Raw genomic sequence first — 17,823 nt, forward strand, 5'->3', positions numbered from 1 at the left:
GCATGTATGTATGTATTGATGTATGAAAATCTATATATTTTATGTATGTCGAGGATGGCTGTTACATACATTGATATTAACGCATATATACTCTTCAAAAGAAGAAACGCAAAACCACATTGTCGTAACATTTGGAGAATTGATTTAATTATTGAATGGTGAGTCCGATAATTACCAAATGTTGCAGGATTGTTCACAATTCACTCTAGTCCATTGTGAGTAAGTGATAGGACACACCACCAAGGTCAAGGTCATCTGGAGTCAATACCGGGTGTGGCCTCCGCGTGTGTTGACAACTGCCTGGCACCGCCTGCCCATTGAAGCAACCAGAGTACGGATGACGTCCCGGGGGATGGTGGCCCACTCGGCCTGCAAGGCTGCTGCCAGCTCGGGCAGGGCCTGGGGCTGTGGTTGTCGCTGTCGGAGGCGTCGGTCCAACTCGTCCCATAGATGCTCAATTGGGTTCAAATCCGGTGATATCGATGGCCAAGGAAGGACATTAATGTTGTTGTTCTGTAGGAAAGCCGTTGTGAGACGTGCTGTGTGAAGCCTGGCGTTGTCATGTTGGAACACTGCGTTGGCGTTGGCCATAACTGGAACGATGTGTGGTTGGAGGATCTGGTCAATGTAGCCCTGTGCATTCAGGTTGCCCTGCACGTGGACCAGGTCAGTTCTGCCAGTGTGTGAGATGGCTGCCCACACCATGACACTACCCCCGCCGAATCTGTCCACTTCCTGCACGCAGTTTGCCGCATAACGTTCACCACGACGCCTATACACGCGACATCTTCCATCATGACGTCGGAGCAGAAATCGGGACTCGTCACTGAACCACACCTGTCTCCATCGCAGTTGAGGCCATTGTCGATGAATCTGGCACCACTGCAGTCGGAGTCGACGGTGTTGTGGTGTTAAGATGACACCTCGAACTGGACGTCTGGCACGAATTCCTACCTCACGTAGGCGGTTCCGTACGGTCTGGTCGGATATCCTGCGCAAACCTGGTATTGCTGCGGCTGTGGAGGTGGCAGTAGTCAATCGTTCCCGAAGGTGGCGTACCCGGATGTAGCGGTCCTGCCCGGGGGTAGTGACCCGTGGTCGACCGGATCTAGGGAGGTCACGTGTTGATCCATGTTGCTGGTAACGGTCCCACAGTCTGGAGATGGTGCTTGGGGACACATGGAATGCCCTGGCAACGGCCGTTCTGGATTCGCCTGCGTCTAGTCGGCCGATGGCATTGTTTCTCTGCGGTTCACTGAGGCGTGGCATGTCCTGGATTGTCAACTGTCGGCCAGATACAGAGGCCAGGCAAGCGAACGCCCTGCACTTTTATACTGTCGGTGTTCATGTTGCACGTGCAGACAACGCACGTGCAGTGGTGACATGGTTTGCACGTGGCTGCGTTTTTGCGAATATTCACATTTTGGAACTTTATTGTACAGTAGCTGCGTTTTATCGAATGTAACCGTGGGAATGTGTTTGGGACATGCAATGACCTTATATTCACAAAGCATGAACCGGTAGGAAACATAAAATCGGAGTTATAACTCATTTGTACCCTTTTGCGTTTCTTTTTTTGAAGAGTATATGTATGTATTGATGTATGAATATCTATATATTTTATGTATGTCGAGGATGACTGTTACATACATAGATATTAACGCATATATGTATGTATCATGTATGAATATCTATATATTGTATGTATGTGGAGGATGGCTGTTACATACATAGATATTAACGCATATATGTATGTATTGATGTATGAATATCTATATATTTTATGTATGTCGAGGATGGCTGTTACATACATAGATATTAACGCATATATGTATGAATATCTATATATTTTATGTATGTCGACGATGGCTGTTACATACATAGAAATTAACGCATACATGTATGAATATCTATATATTTTATGTATGTCGAGGATGGCTGTTACATACATAGATATTAACGCCTGTATGTATGTATTGATGAATATCTATATATTTTATGTATGTCGAGATGGCTGTTACATACATAGATATTAACGTATGTATGTATGTATTGATGTATGAATATCTATATATTTTATGTATGTCGAGGATGGCTGTTACATACATAGATATTAACACATATAGGTATGACTATCTATATATTTTATGTATGTCGAGGATGGCTGTTACATACATAGATATTAACGCAGGTATGTATGCATTGATGTATGAATATGTATATAGTTTATGTATGTCGAGGATGGCTGTTACATACATAGATATTAACGCATATAGGTATGAATATCTATATGTTTTATGTATGTCGAGGATGGCTGTTACATACATAGATATTAACGTATATATGTATGAATATGTATATATTTTATGTATGTCGAGGATGGCTGTTACATACATAGATATTAACGCATACATGTATGAATATCTATATATTTTATGTATGTCGAGGATGGCTGTTAGATACATAGATATTAACGTATGCATGTATGTATGTATTGATGTATGAATATCTATATATTTTATGTATGTCGAGGATGGCTGTTACATACATAGATATTAACGTATGTATGTATGTATGTATTGATTTATGAATATCTATATATTTTATGTATGTCGAGGATAACTGTTACATACATAGATATTAACGTATGTATGTATTTAAGAATGAATGAACGCACTGGCTCAGGAATTTTTTAAAAACTAAAACATTGTTATTTTCTAATTTTGCCCCAGGGATTCGAAATTGATTTTAAATTGACCGTTGTGATATACAAAATATAACTGTTTTTCGGTCAGTCTTGTATGTATTGATGTATGAATATCTATATATTGTATGTATGTCGAGGATGGCTGTTGCATACATAGATATTAACGCATGTATGTATGTATTGATGTATAAATATCTATATATTGTATGTATGTCGAGGATGGCTGTTACATACATAGATATTAACGCATGTATGTATGTATTGATGTATGAAAATCTATATATTTTATGTATGTCGAGGATGGCTGTTACATACATTGATATTAACGCATATATACTCTTCAAAAGAAGAAACGCAAAACCACATTGTCGTAACATTTGGAGAATTGATTTAATTATTGAATGGTGAGTCCGATAATTACCAAATGTTGCAGGATTGTTCACAATTCACTCTAGTCCATTGTGAGTAAGTGATAGGACACACCACCAAGGTCAAGGTCATCTGGAGTCAATACCGGGTGTGGCCTCCGCGTGTGTTGACAACTGCCTGGCACCGCCTGCCCATTGAAGCAACCAGAGTACGGATGACGTCCCGGGGGATGGTGGCCCACTCGGCCTGCAAGGCTGCTGCCAGCTCGGGCAGGGCCTGGGGCTGTGGTTGTCGCTGTCGGAGGCGTCGGTCCAACTCGTCCCATAGATGCTCAATTGGGTTCAAATCCGGTGATATCGATGGCCAAGGAAGGACATTAATGTTGTTGTTCTGTAGGAAAGCCGTTGTGAGACGTGCTGTGTGAAGCCTGGCGTTGTCATGTTGGAACACTGCGTTGGCGTTGGCCATAACTGGAACGATGTGTGGTTGGAGGATCTGGTCAATGTAGCCCTGTGCATTCAGGTTGCCCTGCACGTGGACCAGGTCAGTTCTGCCAGTGTGTGAGATGGCTGCCCACACCATGACACTACCCCCGCCGAATCTGTCCACTTCCTGCACGCAGTTTGCCGCATAACGTTCACCACGACGCCTATACACGCGACATCTTCCATCATGACGTCGGAGCAGAAATCGGGACTCGTCACTGAACCACACCTGTCTCCATCGCAGTTGAGGCCATTGTCGATGAATCTGGCACCACTGCAGTCGGAGTCGACGGTGTTGTGGTGTTAAGATGACACCTCGAACTGGACGTCTGGCACGAATTCCTACCTCACGTAGGCGGTTCCGTACGGTCTGGTCGGATATCCTGCGCAAACCTGGTATTGCTGCGGCTGTGGAGGTGGCAGTAGTCAATCGTTCCCGAAGGTGGCGTACCCGGATGTAGCGGTCCTGCCCGGGGGTAGTGACCCGTGGTCGACCGGATCTAGGGAGGTCACGTGTTGATCCATGTTGCTGGTAACGGTCCCACAGTCTGGAGATGGTGCTTGGGGACACATGGAATGCCCTGGCAACGGCCGTTCTGGATTCGCCTGCGTCTAGTCGGCCGATGGCATTGTTTCTCTGCGGTTCACTGAGGCGTGGCATGTCCTGGATTGTCAACTGTCGGCCAGATACAGAGGCCAGGCAAGCGAACGCCCTGCACTTTTATACTGTCGGTGTTCATGTTGCACGTGCAGACAACGCACGTGCAGTGGTGACATGGTTTGCACGTGGCTGCGTTTTTGCGAATATTCACATTTTGGAACTTTATTGTACAGTAGCTGCGTTTTATCGAATGTAACCGTGGGAATGTGTTTGGGACATGCAATGACCTTATATTCACAAAGCATGAACCGGTAGGAAACATAAAATCGGAGTTATAACTCATTTGTACCCTTTTGCGTTTCTTTTTTTGAAGAGTATATGTATGTATTGATGTATGAATATCTATATATTTTATGTATGTCGAGGATGACTGTTACATACATAGATATTAACGCATATATGTATGTATCATGTATGAATATCTATATATTGTATGTATGTGGAGGATGGCTGTTACATACATAGATATTAACGCATATATGTATGTATTGATGTATGAATATCTATATATTTTATGTATGTCGAGGATGGCTGTTACATACATAGATATTAACGCATATATGTATGAATATCTATATATTTTATGTATGTCGACGATGGCTGTTACATACATAGAAATTAACGCATACATGTATGAATATCTATATATTTTATGTATGTCGAGGATGGCTGTTACATACATAGATATTAACGCCTGTATGTATGTATTGATGAATATCTATATATTTTATGTATGTCGAGATGGCTGTTACATACATAGATATTAACGTATGTATGTATGTATTGATGTATGAATATCTATATATTTTATGTATGTCGAGGATGGCTGTTACATACATAGATATTAACACATATAGGTATGACTATCTATATATTTTATGTATGTCGAGGATGGCTGTTACATACATAGATATTAACGCAGGTATGTATGCATTGATGTATGAATATGTATATAGTTTATGTATGTCGAGGATGGCTGTTACATACATAGATATTAACGCATATAGGTATGAATATCTATATGTTTTATGTATGTCGAGGATGGCTGTTACATACATAGATATTAACGTATATATGTATGAATATGTATATATTTTATGTATGTCGAGGATGGCTGTTACATACATAGATATTAACGCATACATGTATGAATATCTATATATTTTATGTATGTCGAGGATGGCTGTTAGATACATAGATATTAACGTATGCATGTATGTATGTATTGATGTATGAATATCTATATATTTTATGTATGTCGAGGATGGCTGTTACATACATAGATATTAACGTATGTATGTATGTATGTATTGATTTATGAATATCTATATATTTTATGTATGTCGAGGATAACTGTTACATACATAGATATTAACGTATGTATGTATTTAAGAATGAATGAACGCACTGGCTCAGGAATTTTTTAAAAACTAAAACATTGTTATTTTCTAATTTTGCCCCAGGGATTCGAAATTGATTTTAAATTGACCGTTGTGATATACAAAATATAACTGTTTTTCGGTCAGTCTTGTATGTATTGATGTATGAATATCTATATATTGTATGTATGTCGAGGATGGCTGTTGCATACATAGATATTAACGCATGTATGTATGTATTGATGTATAAATATCTATATATTGTATGTATGTCGAGGATGGCTGTTACATACATAGATATTAACGCATGTATGTATGTATTGATGTATGAAAATCTATATATTTTATGTATGTCGAGGATGGCTGTTACATACATTGATATTAATGTATCTGAATTAACTATCGATGCATTGCTATCGAGGCACTGACTATCGCAATATATCGATAGCTCGATGTATTGTTACACCACTATGAGAAAATGCATATAAAGGATCCCTTGCTGCAGTAGGACAAATGTGGCGGGGATTTTTTTTTATGACGACGTGTCAAATAATCACATCCAGTGGTGTCGTTAAACAAAACAAACTTTAATTATTGGTAGGAGGCGGTACCGGGAGGAGACCCCAGTACCTATCAGCCTTATGTCAGATGGCGTATCCACTGCTCCACCGAGGCCGGTCTTTAATATATGTAGGATGCGTTCTTATAACGATCTTATCTTATACATTCCAAGTTACCTTTTCACTAGATAATACGTATGTTTAATACTCCCAAAATAGAGCTATTTACCCAAAGTTAATTACATTTAGCTGGCAAACTGTATAATTAGTAGGGTATTTTTGTCCATCATACAAATAACTGGATATTCAGAAAACACATTACTTTAGCCTTACTGGCCAATCACTACAACTGTTGATAATAGCATTTACTGGCCAATGACAGAGACTGTTGATAATAGCGTAACATTAAACCGCCAATCACAACTCTTATTTTCTGTTGAAATCTGCTGCATCTATTAAACGACTTTTGCCCGTGCATGGAAGTAATTAAATCTAGATGCACTGCCTGTAAAATTTACTCAGAATTACACAAAGCAGAAACTGGTCGCAACGCGATCCATATTGTTCAATCGAACGTTCTTCATATTCTGTTCATCTGCACGGATCACGTCGCGCAGAGCATGTCGGGGCATAATGACACGTCAATTGATCTCAGCCGTCACATATAGTCCCTCTGGGTATTATAGGAATATCTGCTTAACGTCATAAAATTTTAATACACACACACACACACACAGATTATATATATATATATATATATATATATATATATAGAGAGAGAGAGAGAGAGAGAGAGAGAGAGAGAGAGAGAGAGAGAGAGAGAGAGAGAGAGAGAGAGAGAGAGGGGGGGGGGGGGGAGAGAGAGAGAGAGAGAGAGAGATCCCGTTGGATTCCACACACGCCATTCCATAAAATATATATATATATATTATACACCGTTTGTGACACCCAATAGCTGATATATATTTTTGTGCTGGGGTGTTAAACATTCATTCATTCATTCATTCATTCATTCATTCATTCATTCATCATATATATATATATATATATATATATATATATATATATATATATATATATATATATATATATGTGTGTGTGTATATCATATAATATCTTACATTTTCAGTGCAATCAAAGTACATGTATGTGATATATTTTAGATAGAATACTTTACGAATTTTATAGCTTTGCAAATTAGATGTAAATTAATCGAGGTCACGGTACTAGGTGTATTCACATTTAAGCAAACGTACTAGATTGGCACTCCATAACTGACGTATGCATGCATAGTCATCAAATAAAAACACTTTCAATAGCAATTTTAACACTAACAGCTGTCCAGCCTTAAAAAAAACTAAAACAAAAAAAATCAAAACAAAACGAAAAACAAAAACAAAACCCCTAAAACAACCAACCCAAAAACGTTATGCACTAGTTTGTTTTAATGTATGGACACCCAAAATGACGTCATTCGAGTTTGACGTCATTTCCATTCAAAAATACCCCGCGCCATATAGTATTACATCATTTGAATATCTTATAATGGCTTACTGGAATTAAAGTTGCGTGCACAGTTTGAAAACAACGCGTTGTATTAAGCTTGAGATTATGTGATACAGAGATTATTACCCTCGTCTGCTTCGGTGTAGTCAATATCATATATTAGGAATAACAATTTTTATTCCTAATATATAAGAATTGTTTCTCATTTTTTAGGAATTTATCGATGTGTAACAGTCACAAATGGTATAAAATCGCGTAGCGTAGCGAAGCGATTTTATACTACATTTGTGACTTTTATACATCGATAAATTCCTAAAAAATGAGAAACAATTCTTATAATTACAAACTGTACAAGAAGTGTACCTTAAAACACTCAAAAATAATTTCTTTCGTTCTTACCGTCAACCATGTTCTGTAAATAAGCGTAGGAATACATCTATACACACTATTGGAAATTGTCCGCTAAAAATAAAAATAAGTACTGAATCAACAAAAACAGTGTATATATCTTTATTATAACTTCTTTTTAAAAAATGAAACAATTTCATGTGCAGATTTGTCTTGTGTTTTTCTATCGCAAAGTGACCTTGATATTAACTTTTGTTTACGTGTAGTGACTGTTGGTGTTGTGCGGTTATTTCGATCTTGGTCTTCCGTGATGACGTATTTTTATGAGGTTTATGGAAGGATAACGCTTGGTTTTTTAGTGACGTCAGCCAATCAGAATACAGTAAATCGTATAAATTCGGAAAGTTTGTAATTATACGATATTAACGATACCGAAAAACACTGGTAATAACATATATTTAATGGCATTTAATCAAATGTACTTCAGTGACACGCCATAATTGACTTATGCATTCATTTCAATGTCCAACGTTCAGAAAACAAAACAAAACCCATTGAACACTAGTTTATTTTTATGTAAAGCTATCGAAAATGACGTCACAGTTTTACATCATTTATATATCAGGTTATAGCTGACTGGAACTAAAGTTGCGTATACAGTTCACAGAAACACGTTGTATTAAACTTGAGATTATTACCCTCGTGTGCTTCGGTGTAGTCAATATCATATATTAGAAATAACAATTTTTATTCCTAATATACCATACTGACGATACCGAAAAACACTGGTAATAACACATATTTAATGACATTTAATCAAATGTACTTCAGTGACACGCCATAATTGACTTATGCATTCATTTTAATGTCCAGCGTTCAGAAAAAAAGCAAAAAAAAAAGCATTGAACACTAGTTTATTTTTATGTAAAGCTATCGAAAATGACGTCACAGTTTTACGTCATTTATATATCAGGTTATAGCTGATTAGAACTAAAGTTGCGTATACAGTTCACAGAAACACGTTGCATTAAACTTGAGATTATTACCTTCGTGTGTTTCGGTATATTAAGAATACAAATAATGTTTTATGCATTATGCTCGCCAGAGGCTCGTATAATACAATTTGCATTCCTTATTCACGATGTTGTAACATACACACACGGATCTCTCTCTCTCTCTCTCTCTCTCTCTCTCTCTCTCTCTCTCTCTCTCTCTCTCTCTCTCTCTCTCTCTCTCTCTCTCTCTCTCTCTCTCTCTCTCTCTCTCATGCAGTTTGATCTTTACAATTAGTGAACCAATCACGGAAGCAATCACGTCGTTTCCAGTCTGCCGTGTGTATAGTTACGATGTGTATGTGGTAATACGGTTCTACTGTTCAGTATAATGAAAGAAACAATAAAAACCCTTTTGAACAGTATAAATATATTGACAATGAAAGAAACAATAAAACCCTTTTGAACAGTATAAATATATGGATAATGAAAGAAACAATAAAACCCCTTTTGAACAGTATAAATATATTGATAATGAAAGAAACAATAAAACCCCTTTTGAACAGTATAAATATATTGATAATGAAAGAAACAATAAAACCCCTTTTGAACAGTATAAATATATTGATAATGAAAGAAACAATAAAACCCTTTTGAACAGTATAAATATGTTGATAATGAAAGAAACAATAAAAATCCTTTTGAACAGTATAAATATATGGATAATGAAAGAAACAATAAAACCCTTTTGAACAGTATAAATATATGGATAATGAAAGAAACAATAAAACCCCTTTTGAACAGTATAAATATATGGATAATGAAAGAAACAATAAAAACCCTTTTGAACAGTATAAATATATTGACAATGAAGAAAACAATAAAACCCTTTTGAACAGTATAAATATGTTGATAATGAAAGAAACAATAAAAACCCTTTAAACAGTATAAATATATTGATAAGGAAAACCAGTTATTGTGGACAACATTATTACTTATGATACCAGTAAAAACAATTTGCTTTAATCAACTATAAAAATCAAAAGGAAGAAGAACTTTGAATGCTTAACTGTATGACATAACGAAATAATTGGATGCCTTAAAAGACATTGACATAAAACATAATCTAATGAAAGATATAAACTGTAAATTAGAATACATTAATATTGAAAAGGCAAAAGGAAAATGTATGTGGGCTAAAGCGGATGCATAGCAAATAGGCGATACATCTACAACATATTTGTATAAATATTCATTACGATCATTAAATTATGCTCATCAATTCGAAACTAGTTTTATATCTCAAACTAAGACATTATCACATGTAATAAATCCTAAACAATGTTTTAAAAATAACAACAAAAGAACTAAGTACTCATTTCGTTGTTGAATGTTTCATATAATCTTGTATCAGCTGTTACAGCACACATAATAAAAGTCAGAGATATTTAGGTGAATATACGACGTTATGGAGTATATACATATAAAACAACACATTCCTGGATTCATTGATTGATTGGCTGATTGACTGATTGATTTAGAAAATGCTTTTGATTTAATATACTGGAAATTTATTGATAATGTTCTCAAATACTTTGGTTTTGGCACTTCGATAACAATAATTAATTTCTATTGTTCCAAAGAAGTCTGAAGCATTGTTCTTGTTAATGTTTTTTTTGTTTGTTTACCATTGTTTAAATTAGAAAGAGGTTGCCGTCACGGGGACCCGATGTATCCAAGTATTTTTCTAATTTTGTGTGAAATTTTGAATAGTATTTTTAAAAACTAAAAACAACTTAAAAAGGTATAACAGATGGAAACATAGAATTCTTATTAACTCAATTTGTAGATGACACATCAGTAACTTCAGATTAAACAGAAACAAACCCCTATGTTATATATTTACGCATTATGCGCCTTAACATTAACGTGGGCAAAACAAAACTAATATGGATAGGTTCTAAAAAAAAGGAATATATACACATAATGTAAATAATGGAATTTTTATTGGACACAAAGTTAATGTATTAAATTTTGTCCAGTAGAACTTTAACACTATTAAGAAGAACATTATATAGTGAATACTAAAAAAGTTCCAGCGTGAGACCGGTTATATTACAACGGGCGTATTTTTAATCGTACATAACGCGTATAGATTGGACACAAAGTTCCCGTGTGAGACTGGTTATATTACAACGGGTGTATTTCTAATCGTACATAACGTGTATAGTATTTTACTTATTTCACCGCACATCAATGAACAAAAATCACACAGAATGGCAGAATGTATATGTATATGCATATGCACACACACACACACACACACACACACACACACACACACACACACACACACACACACACACACACACACACACACACACACACACACACACACACACATATACATATACATATATATATATATATATACTAGCGGAAAAAAGTAACTGTGTATGGTTATCATGTTGATAAAAACATAATTTCAAGACATAAAACGATGAAACGATCAGATAGCATGGTTAATAGGCAAATCTGCAAAACTTCAATTCATTTAAAATGTCACAGCATCCGTCGTTTCATTGGTATTGGGGATGAAAGACACGAGGGTAAAAAATCAGTTCACAAAGTTAATAGCGCGTATGGCCATGGTTTGCGTCGATGCAGGCCTGGTACCGTCGCCTCATAGAGCCTACCAAATTGTTGAAGAATGCCTGGGGAATGCCGTTCCAGATCTGGACTAACGTCTGACCCAGCGCTGCCAACGTCACCGGCTGGTTAGGCAGCGCACGTACACGACGTTGCATCTCATCCCAGACATGCTCGATTGGTGCAAGATCGGGTGAGACTGCAGGCCACTGCAACACATCGGTATTCTGCTGAGCTAGAAATCCCTTACCACCCGGGCGACGTGAGGTCTAGCGTTGTCTTGCTGAAGCGTGATGTGACGTTGCTGTCTTTGCACAAATGGGATGACGTGAGCCTGGATAATGTCGTCACGGTAGCCTACGGCGTTCAAATTGCCATCGATGACCACAATAGGTGTTCGTCCAGTTGACGTGATACCACCCCAAACCATGACACTGCCTCCGCCAAAAGCACGTCGCTCCACAATACAGGCGTCACTAAAACGTTCTCTAACACGACGATAGACTCTTGAACGGCCGTCGCTGCTGTCTAAGTGAAACCTGGACTCGTCTGTAAACAGAATACCCGCCCAGTGTCGGCGATTAAAGCGCAAGTGTCTTCTACACCAAGCCTGACGTGCTACACGATGGCGTCTTAGCAAAAACTGAACGGACAGCCGGACGTCGCGAACAAATACGCTGTTCACGTAATCGATTCCGTACAGTTCTGGGGCTGATGGCACGCAATCCAGGAATGGTCCGCGCTGTCAGACTTTCCGTTTGGAAGTGATTCCTGAGGTGCACGAGTCGGGTATGATTGTCCTGCTGTCGTGACGTCACGCGTGGACGACCTGCACGTGGTCGGTCTCTGACATTACCAAATTGTTGAAAACGTCGCGACAAAGCCTGAATAGTGTTTATGTTGACACCAAATTGCGTAGCAACAGCGCAATGGAGCATTTCAGCCTGGATCATACCAATTGCGCGAAGGCGGTCATTTACATTTAGCCTGGGCATTGCTCTACGACCACTTTCAACCGAAAAAACCTGCTTTTCTGTTCCACCGGTTGCCAAACAATGACCCGACAGTAGCAAAGTCGACAAAAGCTGGAGCAGTAAAATGTTGGGCGGAAAAACCTTGAAAAACAGACCCATGTCCAAGAAGCGAAACGGCACGTGCCAATACGGAATTGACCCCGCGATTGTGTGGCGGTGCGTTCACTGGTCAACTGTGCAAAACATCAGGCTAAAATATTGAGCCGTGTTAATTTTATCTGATGTTTCAAGTTACACTGTTACTTTTTTCCGCTAGTATATATATATACACACACATATATATTAAACTAAAATTCAGAACTGGATTTATATAAAAAACACTGGCAGCAACATTGAATTTAAGTTCAACAAAAGGTGACCAACGTCTATTACACTGCAAAAACTATAGTTTCCATACATTCACCAAAATTTTGTAAATTTGCCATAATTTATTTATAACTTAAGAAGTATTTATTTATTTTTTAATAATCGTAGTAATGGTGATAATAATAATAATAATAATAATAATAATAATATAATAATAATAAATAATAATAATAATTGTTATTATTATAACAACAACAACAACATAATAGTATGCACGAATATCACTGACCTCCGTTAAAAATGCATCGTCGTTTTGTAATAAATGACAACAACTGCATTGTTTAGAGTCTAACGGTACTTTAATGGACGATAGTATTTTCCATTTTTATCACCCTGTAACAATATAATTAAAATACAATATAACAATACATAATATTCCATTATTTAAATTATAGTATTTGACATGACATATACAAGTAATTAATGCATACATTGTCATAATACACAATATGTCTTCTGACTATAACAGACATAATTATAATACATACATAATATACATTATCACTCTCATGTCCAAATAAATGATTTAACATTCATCTCCATTATAATAAATAAGAATTATATTATAAACATACAAATTACATACCAAGTATGTGACAGCAGGGCAAATGGAAGTGGTCACACTTAAAAGGATTGACGTGTCTGCATAAAATAATTACAATAAAAAATAACCACGCAGACACGTTATGTTTCATAAAATATATAATAAAATACAACAATCTCTAAAGTGTTCATCACCACAAACATACACACTGCATTCATACTAAATTATGTTTATCACATTTAAATTTACATTAATCGAATTACAGAATTAACAAGAATTAATATTACACTGTACAGTTTATAAGATTATACAGAAAGATATAATAATTACTAATTATAAAACATTATTTAGTCAATTACATTTACATTAAAATAGGTGTTATTATAGAGTAACCGAATAAATAAACACTATAACTAACCTTAAATCTTTTCTAGGAATATCTTCAATAAATTAAGCAAACATGAAGTGTTAACTCTATAAGAACAAAATATGACGTGGACCACAATGCCAGACGTAAACCAGTATTTAAGGAAACAGTGAACTATAGTAAGCTATCACTTCAGACAAGAAAAGCTAAAACCACATCAGCTTAGACTGTACCCAAACTGGAAACAATAGGACAGACGCGGCGCATGGGTGATAGTGCTATTGTTACTAAGTTGTGCAAGGTGGCATACATGTTTGTGCAATTTATAACAAGCCAAGATACCTGAAAATAGTAATCAACTTGTCGTTATTGGAATAAAATAATTAAAGGTACATAATCTGTTGTAATTCATTATCTGTTTGTGGAAATAAAATCATTAATTACATGAACACAAATAAAACCAATGCATTAATATAAAACAATAATTATATACAAATATCCACAAGTCAATATTATTACATTTGTGTCTTCATTTGTTTGCCCCTGCGTGTGCTGTAACCTCGCCGTGGTGCAGGGGTGTAACATTCTCTTTGAGAATGGCCAATACAGCACAAAACTGAACTTTTTAGTAAAATTCAGTATCCGTAAAATTCTGTGATATTTGTGTTTTTGCACAGTTCTTTACACTGTTTTTGTTTAAGTCTTGAATTTTTATATTGATGTTGATCATCACTTTATTTATTTGCATTACCATAGTTTGACACCCAATAGCCGATGTATTTTTCGTGCTGGGGTGTCGTTAAACATTCATTCATTCATTCATTTGTTTGCATATTATCTCTGTTATCATGCTGTATATATATATATATTCCATTTTTGTGTACGCAAATCGAGTACTGTCAATCTAGCAAGGCTTTTGCCGTATGACGTCAAACAAGATGCATGACGTCATTCTTTGTAAGACGCTTGCTACATTCTGTCGCATTCAAAAAGCGTTTCTAAACTCCAATTCATAAACAAATATACAAGTTTTGTATTGTTATGGCAAAACTAAAAATTCATTTGCATGTACTGTAATAAAACAAATGATTTAAAGAGTATGTTTATTGAAAATAAAGTCGGGCTTGTCACGTGACCTATATATTTAGTCACTGACCAACAATATAGAGATTTATCTAGTCATCATACCTTGACAATGAATACAGTGATTGCGGGATAAATATTGTATATGGATATCAGGTAAATACTACTACTACTACTACTACTACTACTACTACTACTACTACTACTACTACTACTACTACTACTAATAATAATAATAATAACAATAAAGACGCTCTAGGGAACTATCATAATGTAACTGGTAAGTCCATTTGAACCCAATTAACTAAAGCAGTAGCGGTTTGGGTCACTCGAGGATTAAGCACATGTTTTCGTCGATAACGTAGAGGCTGGAAGGAATCGTCCCCTCAGTGGTAAAGATAAATATTTAATAGTTTTACATCCATGAGGATCAAACATTAAGATCCTCGAATAATGCATTTAGTTATGTCAAAACCTATAATTAGAATCCCTAGACTGTATAAAAATGTATTAATGACGTCAGATAAGAGAGTAACCAATCAAAACGCTGTTCACGTGATACCCGTGGGGAAATCATCGCCCGTGTCTGTGTGTCGACCAGGCTGTTATCCGATCAAACACGATCGGCTTAATCCACGGACGACAATCAACGACGAAGACGAACGAGCCATAACTCATTCCACTTCCGGACACTGCCGAGGCCGCAGATGCGGCGTAATTCGATTAGTGACGTATAATTAGAAACGTAACCGATATCGGAGTTCTCCGTCCTCACGTCGCGGGCTAGGAGAAAGCTACACACGCGTATTAGGATGGATTAGTGAGGGACGATGGAGAAACCGGTCGACACCAAGAATGAAAAAACTCATACGGTAAATAATAGACTTTAAATCAAGTTGTAAAAAGTTCTGAAGATGAGATATTTCTAGTGGGATTTCACAAAATATTAGCAAAACATATTTTATTATGGAAGGATAAATATTGTATGCTAATACATGTTTTTACATTTCATTGCTATCAGGTATTCTGAATGTTAATGCGTCAGTATGTGCATTATATATTATTCCAATCCACCCATCTTGCAAGCGTTATTGTTTTATACTGACACAAATACGCACACGCGTATTACTATCTGTCCGTAATATCAGAATTAGATTCATATTTGGATATTTCTCTATTCATACTATCTTAAATAGGTCAGTATTGGTGGTGGTAGTAGTGTGTGTGGGGGGGGGGGGGGGGGGGGGGGGTGTTGCAAAATTGAAATTAAAATCGCTTCTCATCCGTCATCTTGTCACACCACACTGAAAACAAAATCAACGTAGAGCGAGGAAGGAAACGACGGACAGACAGAAACAATTCAGCATAACGTAACCGGATTCACAATAGAGCAAGGTGGTGTAAGCATATACGTGACATCCCAGCTCATTATAAGGACTTTTTGTAGAATATCTGAGAGGGAAAAAACAAAACAACTTTGATTTTTTGTCTATTAGTTAACCGTTGTGCGGATAAATCCGTTAAAATCTGTATTCCCTTCAATTTATATTTCAGGTTCAAGAAACTGAAAAGGAAATTGAGCTGACAGACGAACAAAAATCAGGTGCGTTGTGCGTTTAGATTCATAATAAGAGTGTTGTACTAATTATGTAGTTTTCGTTTCTCCCATCATTTAGCTTAGAGGACAGAGTTATCCCATAATTGTAATAAGAGTATTATATTAATTATGTAGTTCTCTTTTCTCACATCATTTAGCTTATAGGACAGAGTTATCCCATGATCGTAATAAGAGTATTTTATTGCATACCCATTAAATCTTACTATATAAATACAGCTCTGAATACAAGAATTGAATACAACTTTCCGTATTCAACTCGGAACTATACCGTATTCAACGCTACTATTTATAGCACATGGTTACCGGGAATGCCCTTCGCGATATGTAAACAAAGTTTGTGCTTGGTTTGTTTAAAATGTTATTTTGTGGAAAATTTGAACTGAAAACAGACGAAAACGGTGACAAATATTTACAATTTAATGAGCGCAATACCAAAACTTGAGACGGGAACACTACTAACCAACGAGCTTTTAATCCACGATAATTAAGGTCGACGACAGTCACTTTTTGGACCCTTGTTTTGGCTTCTTTACATCGTACACAATTCTTATTCTTTTGCAATAAATAAAACATCTCCAACCGTAATTTTGTGATATGATATATTTGACAAAAGGTACGTTTTATTTCTTTCATCTTTCAAAACTTCAAATTAATATTTTGTCCAGAATTATGAGAAAAAAAAAAGTACCGACCTGTAAACAGCGTTGTCTGCTTGTTATAGGAATTTGACAGGGTTCAAGGTTAGTAGACTAGTTTTTATTTTAATGTGGCGCAGCATTGTAATAATACAGCTAATTTTGAATTTAAATGACGTCAGTATTCCAATGACGTCACTTTGCATCTCCTTACAATAACCATAAACTGGGTACATGACGTTTCCTTTTTGGAAAAATTCCGATGTAAAATTGCTATTGAATTTTTTTTTCTTAACATTACTAATGCACCTGGATGTCTTTGAACAAAATCTTGTGATTAAAAAATTGCACCTTTTACGAAATATGGATTTCTAGTGAAATTACGGTAAGATATGCTATATTTATTATGTACGAAGCCAAATTTAAGGTGCAAAAAGTGACTGTCGTCGACTTTAGTAACAATGCCGTCTCCTCATGTAGAAAACTTGAATGAACTGTCAACTGGATTATTCAGTGGAGC

General features: G+C 36.4%; 1 protein-coding gene across 1 annotated transcript in view; it reads left to right on the forward strand.

Annotated features, from left to right (window-relative positions):
* Nucleotides 1-17,823, forward strand: part of LOC121376734 (calmodulin-like) — a 51,094-nt gene that overhangs the window by 6,829 nt on the left and 26,442 nt on the right. The window contains exon 2 of the mRNA XM_041504498.1: nucleotides 16,605-16,653. Coding sequence (XP_041360432.1) covers nucleotides 16,605-16,653 — 49 coding nt within the window. The remainder of the gene's footprint in view (nucleotides 1-16,604; nucleotides 16,654-17,823) is intronic.

This window comes from Gigantopelta aegis, chromosome 7, assembly GCF_016097555.1.
Source record: "Gigantopelta aegis isolate Gae_Host chromosome 7, Gae_host_genome, whole genome shotgun sequence".
In the NCBI taxonomy this organism is placed as follows: domain Eukaryota; kingdom Metazoa; phylum Mollusca; class Gastropoda; order Neomphalida; family Peltospiridae; genus Gigantopelta; species Gigantopelta aegis.